The sequence below is a fragment of the Octopus bimaculoides genome, chromosome 23, assembly GCF_046866305.1.
Source record: "Octopus bimaculoides isolate indiv1 chromosome 23, ASM4686630v1, whole genome shotgun sequence".
Classification (NCBI taxonomy): domain Eukaryota; kingdom Metazoa; phylum Mollusca; class Cephalopoda; order Octopoda; family Octopodidae; genus Octopus; species Octopus bimaculoides.
The window spans coordinates 37,892,141-37,903,352 of NC_142950.1; the positions used below are offsets into that span (position 1 = coordinate 37,892,141).

An 11,212-nucleotide genomic window follows, 5' to 3' on the forward strand; every position below is an offset into this window, starting at 1 on the left:
AACAAGTAACAGACATGATTTATATCAATTATACTAGCTTGCCTTTAATTAGGAGCGCGCGCGCAGAGAGAGAGAGAGAGAGATTCTCTGTCTTCAAACTCTAATCAGCGGACTTTCAGAACAGGAAAGAGGGCAAAGGAATGGATTATTATTTTCTTTTGTGGAATATTTTTTTTGTCCAAGAAGTTAATTTTTTTTTACATTTTCTCTTCCAATCCTGTACCCGTTTTCAGTAAATTTACGCTATTAGACCCGTCTCACAACACGGGTATAAGAGTAACAATTTACTTTCTATTATTATTATTATTTTTTTTTCCCGTTAGTCAGGTCTGAAGGGCAGAGTCCTTCTATAGAAACTCTGAAACAGATCGGAAGGAGAAAAGAATGTATTTCTACACCAGAGTTCCGACTCGAAGGCATGTAACAGAGTGAATTCCGATCAAGGTAAGCAAGGACCCGGCAGTGGTGTTTAGAGCAGACGACCGATTAAAGTCTAAGACCCGAGAGCTTGCATATCCATAAGTGCAAGCTAAGCAGCCGTTATGCACTAAATGTACGAGCTCATATATATATATATATACACACATATATATATATATATATATATATATATATATATATATATATATATATATATATATATATATATATATATATAATAATATTAGGGATAAAAATCCAAAATTACAGGTAAAAACTCAATTAAAATCAATTTATTAAAAATTAAAATTAAAATAAGTTTCACAGTATTAAATATATATATATATATAGTTTTAGGGACACACACACACGTACATATATGTGTGTGTGTGTGTGTATATAAAGGCTATTATCACCTTTGGCTGCCTGGCCACAAAGTCGGCCATGTCGTTTAAAAATAAAAAAACAAAAAAAAAACGGCTGCATAACCGGAAGTAGTTTAGATCTACTTCCTGTCAGTGTTAAAATCCATTCAAATTTCTTCAACAGACAAAAAAATTACTTGAAAACCTGTTTTTTGCAGAATCGCGCGTCGACCGTTTTATTCTTTCCCATGCAGTCCGGGTGTTTGTTCTCGTTTGCATCTTCACATTATCCGTGAAAGAAAAGAAAACTAAAAGTTATAAATAAGGTAAAGCATTTTATGAATGTTTTTGTTTTCGTTTGTCCAGAAAAGCAAAGAAGGCGTTTTGGGAAATAAAGAGAGAAATGGTAATTATTCGTTTATTTGTCAGAACGGCCACGATTGACAGGGACTCAGGGTTTTATACAGATTCATTAAGAAAATTACATTAATTATGAAAACGACGATAATTCCTAATATATGTAAAGCCACACATTTGGTGGTGGTGGGGGGGGGTAAGGTTAATGAGTTCGAGTACTCGTCTCTCCCCGGCTTTTTATGAATCTGGAATTATGAAAGTAGCAAAGAAACCCAAGTAAATACTACAGCATATATGTATATATATGTATAGTGTGTGTGTGTGTTTATTTTGTTCTCGTCTGGTTCTCTACCGAATCTGCTATTTTCCTGTGTTAAACGAGTTCTTAGCCCGTCGCGGCCAACTGTAATCTTTCTAACTTCCAAGGGGATTATTAATAAATAAATAAAAATATCTGCCTAATATTTTGCGTCATTATAATCCTTTATACCGTCCTCATCTTAGCATTTCTGATTTCAATTCTCTGTATTAGAAACCGATAAATGGTGATGTTTAAACGTTTGAAGAATTTGTGACGGAGCTCGAAGGTTTAACCCTGTTCAGGCTTTTCTTTTTAATCACCCAAATTGGTGTTAATAAGGTTTTGCTTTTGGGTTTCTCTGGTGCAAAACTGAACTAGCTCCCGATATTTTTGTAACTAAAATATTATTACATACACCTGTGTGTGTGTGTGTGTGTTCACGTCTGTGTATAAGAAATGTATTTATATATACACACACTTTATATATATTGAAAATATTTGTTAGATATCTATTTATATTTGTGTAGTGCGTAACTAAAATCTTTTCCAGACAGAATATTATTTTTAAAAAATGATAAGTTTTGGAGTCGGAATCCAACCGTAGTTGCGGCTGCATTTGGTTGTATCTCTTCTTATATCAAACTCGACCGAAATCGCCTCTGCTTTTGTAATAATTATATGTGCATTCTAACACCCTGCTTGCCTATCGGTTCTAAATTGCAAATAGTCACCTTGATAATTTATATAAAATCGTTTTTAAGGTGTTCCTTTTGAAATTGTAGCCTTTAATCTTGATTCTAGGTCAGAAATGTTTACGAAGTTACGCTCGGAACACCTAGTATATATATCGTTATAATTTTGCCATGCAAGTATATAACCGTCATGTAATTTTATTAAACTCTTCAAAGTTATTAAGTAAACGATGCTAATGAGTTTAATAACATTTATTTGTGTTCGCTTGTTAGTCATTAATTTTCATTCGGCACAAATTTATTGAAACAGCTGACCGAGTTTCGATTGCTAGTAATTATATTTCACTTGTGTTATTGTTAATAACCTTTAAACAAATTCTCCTCACCTGCTACATTAATGCATCGCATTTATAAACACAATTTGTTGCTAATGAGGGAACCTCGACATGATTGCCTGATATTCAAGAAAGAGAAGCCAAATGTTCCTCAAATAGCATCCTGCCGCCTTAACAAACAACGATGGTCATACAGGATAATGTCCCATATACAGTATGCATGAGGAGAGAATGTCACGAGTGGATGGATACCAGGAGATGAGAGAAATGCAGAGCAGGTGCTTGTTGTAGAAGAGCTTACATGGGTATTTGCATTTAGAAGACTGGGTCCATCAGCTAAAACAAAACAAAAAAATACTTAGAAAACGACTATTTGTAAATTCCCTTGTTCGAAAATATAAGGACACAGGTCGTATCGTATAGCCAGCTGGAGACGATGTCTCCTGGGGCTAAATTACAGCAACATTCGTCCTAAACCAGGACTGCCATGTTATGTTGGCAAATAATGTTTACTCCGTCGGGGTTCATTGTTGTACCCCAATGTGACCCATGCCAAGCATAATGAGGCTACTATTGCTGATTCTTTATTATCCACAAGGGGACTAAACAAAGAGGGGACAGTACAGGCTACAATTGCATGACTTACATGCTGTTACCAATACATTTATGTTTGTCAGCAGTTAATATTTGTAGACTTATCTCACCCTCACATTTACTGAAACTTCAACACCTGTACCCCCTTTCGCATTAACCCCTCCCCCAGGGCTCATAGCTTAACCGCAGTCTACAGTTATCTGGTTTACTGTCAGTGTACAAATATATTCACCTAAATTAAGTTAGCTCCACCAATACGTCTTAATTCTGTCTTCAACTGTGGAAGTACACAAGCCTCTTCGTCAGTGTCTTATCAACCATTCTTAATTTTCGTAAAAAAAAAAAAATTTAAAAAAGGATGGGGTTGGGGTTATACACCTTATTATCAGAACTAACCCTGCAACTAAATAACAACGCTTAACCTTTGTCCTTTTTGTGTGGCTGTGCCTCATGTGTGTTGAAACTGTGAAGGAAAATATTTCAGTTTTCATCTCTCATCACAAGACTTTCTCTTCTGATATTGAAACTTTCTTTTGCATCTTCCATTGCAGCAGTTTAATCACATTCCAGGATGGGTCGGAGGAAGAAGGCACGTAAACCACCACCCAAAAGGAAGGCAATAGAACCACTGGACCTTATTTTCAACTGTCCATTTTGTAACCACGAAAAATCCTGTGAAGTGAAAATGTAAGTTGTTTTATTTTCTATAGACTTTTCTTTTCTTCTTCTTTTCACATTGTTTTTCTTTGAAACCTGGCAGTTTGTTTTGTCTGTTAACATTGGTCAGGTGCATAAATGAAATGCCAATGAGATGGTCATGTGACATTGTTTATGATTGAGGTTTTGATGGAAACCCAAAGCTGCTGTCAAGATATTTGTAGGTCAGCCATCGAGGGTCAGATATGGACTGGCAACCAGCCTGGCAGCTGTTTGTGTCAAACTGTTGTTTTTGAACTCTGGCTGAAATTTAATCCACTTGGCACAGCTGTGTTGCTAAAAAGTCTGCTTTCCAACTTGTCGTTTCAGGTTCAGTCCCAGCAAGAATCCAAACAATAATGTATCCATTCTCATGAATTATGTCACATAGACATCGGCAAATAATTTATTTACTGATTTGTATAAAGAATAGACTGAACTCTTGTTTCATTTATCAGTTCAGTGAGGCAGCTTTGACTGATGAAAGACAATAAGGCTGGAACATCACAGTGTCTCAAAGTTGCCTTACATTGGTGAAACACATGTACGGTGGAACCTTGGTTGACAAATTTAATTTGTTCCTGAAGACTATCACCAGAAACTGTTTTTTCCCCATAGAACAGAATTTCAAGCAGGGTTGTGCACTGAGAGAAAGCTAGACAGCAACTGTTGGTGCTAGCTTTTCTGTTTGTTACTTGAGATACCGTTTGTCCTCCCGAAGTGTTTTATGTTCAAATAGTTGTTTGTAAACCAGTTTCTTTGTAAAGGGAGGTTCCACTGTATTATGAACACAACTCATCATCTGAAAGGCAAAGGTGTTACAGTTTTAGTACACGTCTATTAATCAGTCTATTAATCAGTCTGTGTGTGTGTGTGTGTTTATTGCCCACCACTACTTCTTAACAACCGGTGTTGGTTTGTTTATCTCTCTGTAGTTTAGTGGTTTGGCAAAAAGATCCTGATAAAATAAGCACTGAGGTCAATTCTTTTGACTAAAACCCTTCAAGACAATGCTGCCATTTTCCGGTTCAGTTGTTTCAGTCTGATGACTGAAACGACTAAAAGATAAAAGATATATATATATTGTTGAAGAGTGTAGGCTCAAAACATCAAAGACTTTCTCTATTCCCAAGCGTTATACTAATACATCCATTTGTTGTTTACACCACCTGTCTTCATCTGTTGTTTTTTCGTAAATTCTCCCTATATATATATATTTCATTTCATTTCATTTCAAAGTTTCAGCTCAGAGCTGCGGCCATGCTGATGCACATAAGTTATATGATGATGATGATAATTTTTACATATATATAATTTTGTTTGGTGTACCAATGTGCCAGAAGGGAGGCTAGGCGACAGGTTTATTTAGCCAGAGGGGAAGCAGATAAGGAAAGATTTGCCAATGTTCTGCGCCGTGAGGACCAAAGACTCGAGGTATTTCGTGTTGCAAGACAGTGTAGGAGAGAGAATAGTGATGTTGTAGGAGAGAAATGTGTTCGCATGGATGATGGTACGCTTGCATTAAATGAGGATGCAAAGAAAGAGGTCTGGAGATGCCACTACGATAGATTGCTTAATAAAGAGAATGAATGGGAGAAAGAGAGCCTGCCTTATGTCGACCCAATAGAGGGACCAGCTATCCGAGTTGATAGTACCAGGGTAGATAAAGCAATTAAGAGTATGAAGACCGGGAAAGCCCCCGGCCCATCAGGAATCACTGCAGAGATGCTCAAAATATCTGGCAGTGTTGGCTATAGCCTAGTCACCCGTATTACGAACCAGGTGATACACGAAGGAGTCATACCCTATGACTGGTGTAGCAGCATCATAGTCAACTGCTACAAAGGTAAAGGGGATGCTTTAGATACAAATAATTACAGAGGCATCAAGCTGTTAGATCAGGTTATGAAAGTTACAGAGAGGGTCATAGCCCAACTAATTAGGGAGCGAATCAATTTAGATGAGATGCAGTTTGGGTTCGTGCCAGGTAAAAGCACTACTGATGCCTTATTTCTAGTGAGACAGTTGCAGGAGAAATACCTAGCTAAGGATAAACCTCTGTACCTGGCTTTCGTTGACATGGAGAAAGCCTTTGACAGGGTCCCCCGATCCCTTATCTGGTGGTCAATGAGGAAACTTGGGATAGAAGAATGGTTAGTGAGAGCTGTGCGAGCCATGTACAGAGATGCTGCCAGTAAGGTGAGGGTTGGAAATGAGTACAGCAATGAATTCCGGGTAGAGGTAGGGGTCCACCAAGGTTCCGTCCTCAGCCCCCTATTATTTACCATAGTCCTCCAGGCAATCACAGAGGAGTTCAAGACAGGTTGCCCCTGGGAGCTCCTCTATGCTGATGACCTTGCCCTAATTGCGGAGTCACTATCAGAACTAGAGGAGAAGTTTCAGGTGTGGAAGCAAGGTCTAGAATTGAAGGGCCTTAGAGTCAACCTAGCTAAAACCAAAATCCTAATAAGTAGGAAGGTAGATAAAACACAAACCCCTTCAGGTAGATGGCCCTGCTCAGTATGTAGAAAAGGAGTAGGTAGTAACTCTATAAGATGTACCCGGTGCAAGCTATGGACACATAAGAGGTGCAGCAACATCAAAGGCAGGTTAACTAGCAAGTTAGTTTTTGTTTGTGGCAGATGCTCAGGTGCAATAAAGACTGCAAACAAACAGGAAACAACTTCTATCTCATTCCAGGGTGAAAAACTAGAGGTAGTCGATAGCTTCCGCTATCTGGGCGACCAAGTTAGTAGTGGGGGTGGGTGCGCTGAAAGTGTAGCTGCTAGAATAAGAATAGCCTGGGCAAAGTTTAGAGAGCTCTTACCCCTGCTGGCGACAAAGGGACTCTCACTCAGAGTAAAAGGCAGACTGTATGATGCATGCGTACGAACAACCATGCTACATGGCAGTGAAACATGGGCTGTAACTGCTGAGGACATACGTAAGCTCGCAAGGAATGAAGCCAGTATGCTCCGTTGGATGTGTAATGTCAATGTGAATACCCGTCAGAGTGTAAGTATCCTGAGAGAAAAGCTGAACATTAGAAGCATCAGTTGTGGCGTGCAAGAGAGACGATTGCGCTGGTATGGACATGTGGTGAGAATGGAGGAGGATAGCTGCGTGAAAAAGTGCCACACCCTAACAGTTGAGGGAACCCGTGGAAGAGGTAGGCCCAGGAAGACCTGGGCTGAGGTGGTGAGGCAAGACCTTCGTACATTGGGCCTCACCGAGGCGATGACTACGGACCGAGACCTTTGGAAATGGGCTGTGCGTGAGAAGACCCGGCAAGCCAAGTAAGATCGTTGCCAGTGCCCCTGGACTGGTTCTTGTGCGGGTGGCACATGAGATGCACCATTTTGAGCGTGGCCGTTGCCAGTACCGCCTGACTGGCTCCTGTAGGATTTTCGAGCGAGATCGTTGCCAGTGCCCCTGGACTGGCTTGTGCGGGTGGCACATAAAAGACACCATTTCGAGCGTGGCCGTTTTCGTGCGGGTGACACGTAAAAGCACCCACTACACTCTCTGAGTGGTTGGCGTTAGGAAGGGCATCCAGCTGTAGAAACTCTGCCAAATCAGACTGGAGCCTGGTGTTGCCATCCGGTTTCACCAGTCCTCAGTCAAATCGTCCAACCCATGCTAGCATGGAAAGCGGACGTTAAACGATGATGATGATGATGATGATTTCTGTATGTAAATTACTTTGTATTTTTCAGGGATCGGAACCGCAACACTGGAATTATTAGCTGCAGTGTATGTTTGGAAGATTTTCAAACAAGTATAAATTGTAAGTTTCTAACTTGTGCTTTTGTGTACGTATGAATGAATATATGTGTGGATAGTGCTATGGTTTATATAATGTTATGGCCCTCCTCAAACTCCCACTGTTGCGTGGGATCATGCAACGGTGGAAGTTTAATGTGATTAACAAACTGAGTTGAAACTGGAATCGTAACATTGTCACGTATTGAGCACAACCATTCCTCCAACATTCAGTATTGGTCCCACATGAAAAGCACCCAGTCCACTCTGTAAAGTGGTTGGCATCCATTTGTAGAAGCCATGCCAACATAGACAAGTGGAGTCTGGTGCAGTTCTCTGGCTTCTCAGCATGGAAGACCAGTGTTAACAAATGAGGAATGGTTCTGTATCATTTAAGCTCTGCTCTCTTTTATTTCCCTCTGCTCATTACATTTCAACTGTTAATCCCAAATTAATCCCGATTATTTTCTCTTTTCTTTCTGTTTTCAGATTTGTCGGAACCAGTCGATGTCTACAGTGACTGGATTGATGCTTGTGAATCCGCGAACCAGTGAGATCTTCCAACACTTCTTGTTAAGGTTCATATAAAAAACATTCAGCTGCTGCTTAGGAATGGGGTGGGGGTGGGGGTGTGGCTTTTTTAACCTGTGAAATAATACCAGCCCACCCCCACCCCCTCAACACAATATCTGCAAATCAGATGCCCTTTCTTTTTTTTTTTTTTACTTCATCATTTTAACCTTCTTCACCTTCAATTTTTTTTTTTAATCTCTTCTCTGGGTGTCCCTTTTTTCTTATCATCCCTTCATCATTTTTATCATTCTCCCCCAAAGAAAATCTTACTCAGTTTTACACCTGGCTGCTTGCAACATTAGTTAAGTCTCCTCCCTGCCACACTTTTCTTTTTTTTTTCCTTCCTTCCTTCCTTCCTTCCACCCTTCTTTCATTCATATTCATTAAAACCATCTGAAAGTTATTTAAAATGTCAAATCAACTAATGCTTGTTTTTTTTTGTTTTTTTTCCTCTCGTATCTAAGTTCTCCAGTTGATTCTTTCAACTAAAAAATTCAAGGCGGTGCCCCAGCATGGCCGCAGTCTATTAACTGAAACAAGTAAAAGACTCCCCACTGATTTATGGGCAAACATAACCGTTGAACGAATGGTGTCGTTTGTTTGCAATCATTGGTGAAAAAGAATTGTGTTGGGTCATTGTTTGTGTTTGAAGGAATCGGGGGAAAATGTTACCTGGATTCCAAACAGGTGAGACCAGGAAACGGAATCTGGTCAAAGAAATTCTGCCTCATTAAAAATGATGATCATCAAATGCAAAATATATATTTAAAATGAAGTTAGCAATCCCTGCTTTAGTTTTGTTTTCTCTCTCTGTCCTTCAAGCAAAACTGATGCCATTTAAATTGTTTTCTCTTCTCAGCATTATATATATATATATGTATGTATATGTATAAATTTAACTTTGTAGCACTGTGGTCTCCGGTTCAGTCTCACTCTGTGACATCTTGGACAAGTGTCTTTTACTATCGCCTGGACTAATCGATATTTTGTGAGTTAATTTGATGGATGGAAACTGCGTGGAAACCCATGTGTGTGCATGTATTTGTTCCCCCCACTCTACAGTGCTTAACAACTGGGGTTGGTTTATTTACATCCCTGTAATTTTGTGGTTCAGCAAAAGGGGCTGCTAGAATTAGTATTGGGGGGTGGGGTGATTTGTTCAACTAAACCATCCAAAGTTGTGCCCCAGCATGGCCTCTATACAATGACTGAAACAAGGAAAAGATATGATGTACACATGTTTATATGTAGTAGTTAAGAGTTCAATTCCTACAATAGCTATTTAACTATTTTATATATATCTAATGGTTTTTGTGTGTTTCTTAAATGGCTTATAAACACCTTCCATGCTGCAATTGTTTTCGTTCCAGCACACGATCTCAGATCAGGTCACTTGCTATGCAAGTACATCTCCGTAAAATATGTATATAATTGTGAAAGAGGACAATAGCCTTTTCAAAGACAGGGATTAATCAAATGACAAACTGGGGATTTGATGTAATCATTCCTGCCTCCCTGCAATACGTGGTCGATTGCTTCTGTTTGAAACCATTATTTCTGGCTCTTTATATTCCGAGTTCAAATCTCACTGAGATTCACTTTGCCTTTCATCCTTGATAAAATAAAGGACCAGTCAAATAAAGCCTTGTGCCTGTAGTAGCAAGGATTATCATTATTATTAACTGTGGATTGGTAAATCACATCCCTTTACATTCTGAGTTCAAATCCCACTTGGGTCAAATGTGCTTTTCTTCCTTCAGAGGATTATAAAGTATCGACCAAGTATTGGAGTTAATTCCATTGCTGGGTCTCTGTCCCCAAAGTTGTGGCCTTTTCCCAAAGGTAGAAATAAGCGTGGCCGTTTTCGTGCGGGTGACACGTAAAAGCACCCACTACACTTTCTGAGTGGTTGGCGTTAGGAAGGGCATCCAGCTGTAGAAACTCTGCCAAATTGGATTGGAGCCTGGCGTTGCCATCCGGTTTCACCAGTCCTCAGTCAAATTGTTAAAGTCAAACAAAATACCCTGTAGTATTTGTTCTGAGTCCTAATCCTATCAAGACCAACTTTGCCTTTCGTCCTGTTGGAGTCAGATAAAACAAGGCACCAGTCAATTTGTCCCCCCCCACTCTCCTCAAATTGCTGGCCTTGATGTGTAAATTAGAATTATTCTAATCACATTTGTTCCAGTTGGCCAGTTTTAGTTGATTTATTTTTACTGAAAAATTATCATTGCTGACCAAATATGAAATAAAAACATAAAACAAAATAATTGTCTATGCTTAATAATAATAATAATAATGTATACTTTAGTAGTCTTTATATCATCTTGTATGCAGCAGAAACAATTAGATTAAAACAGGTATTTATATACCATATTTAATGTAAATAGATCGTGATAGGATGAAAGTAGCAGTAAATTCGCTTGAGGTAACACTTCCTATGGACTGATGTGTCTTCTGAAGCACAGCAAATCACCAACAGACGTCACTTGTCATTGCTTCCATCCTCTCATCCCACCTTTGCCATTTTCTCAGTGATTGGAATCTTAAAACATTGATCTGTTATGTTTGTCACTGAGATCGAGCATCACATTGCTTTTTTTTCAAACCAATTCTTCTGCCTAGAAGCTGGTTACACCCTCTGCTTAGAGATTGCTAACAGATCAGAAAATATAAATGCTATTTGTTGGCAGAACCAGTCCCTCGACCACAAAATGTCATCTTATTTTTAAAAGGATTAGAGAAATTGCTCCTTTCTACCAAAAAAAGGTTACATTATTAATGTCTAGGGTTGGCTTTGGAAATGGAGTAAAAGAAAAACAAAATCCTAATATTTGTTTGTTTTATTCCCCCCCCCCCCATCAACTTGTTTTTATGGATGGAGACCTGGTTTTGTGGTTAAGACAGTGGCTTCCCAACCACAAGATTACAGGTTCAGTTTCACCGTGGGGCACCTCTTTCAAGACCTTGTACAAGAAGGTTAAGCTGGACATAAAAAAAAAAGGTTCTCATCTCTAAATTGTAAGAGAGTGGTAGGAGATGCTTTTGAACCCTGGTTGAAATTGGCAGAGGAGGGTTCCCTGTGGGAGCCTCATATGTTGTACAATATAAAAGAGA

At 39.2% G+C, this 11,212-nt stretch overlaps 1 protein-coding gene across 2 annotated transcripts; it reads left to right on the plus strand.

Annotated features, from left to right (window-relative positions):
* The first annotated feature begins 921 nt into the window (after nucleotides 1-921).
* Nucleotides 922-10,362, plus strand: LOC106869015 (transcription elongation factor 1 homolog). Of its 2 annotated transcripts, none has more exons than XM_014914509.3 (4): nucleotides 922-1,111; nucleotides 3,616-3,751; nucleotides 7,477-7,547; nucleotides 8,012-10,362. In XM_014914509.3, exons 2-4 carry the CDS (start codon nucleotides 3,636-3,638, stop codon nucleotides 8,074-8,076), a joined length of 252 nt encoding a protein of 83 aa, XP_014769995.1. In that variant the 5' UTR covers nucleotides 922-1,111; nucleotides 3,616-3,635; the 3' UTR covers nucleotides 8,077-10,362. The 2 variants fall into 2 exon arrangements, with proteins under 2 accessions (XP_014769995.1, XP_089196565.1); XM_089340439.1 differs by having other exon boundaries at nucleotides 1,076-1,191.
* The last annotated feature ends 850 nt before the right edge of the window (nucleotides 10,363-11,212 follow it).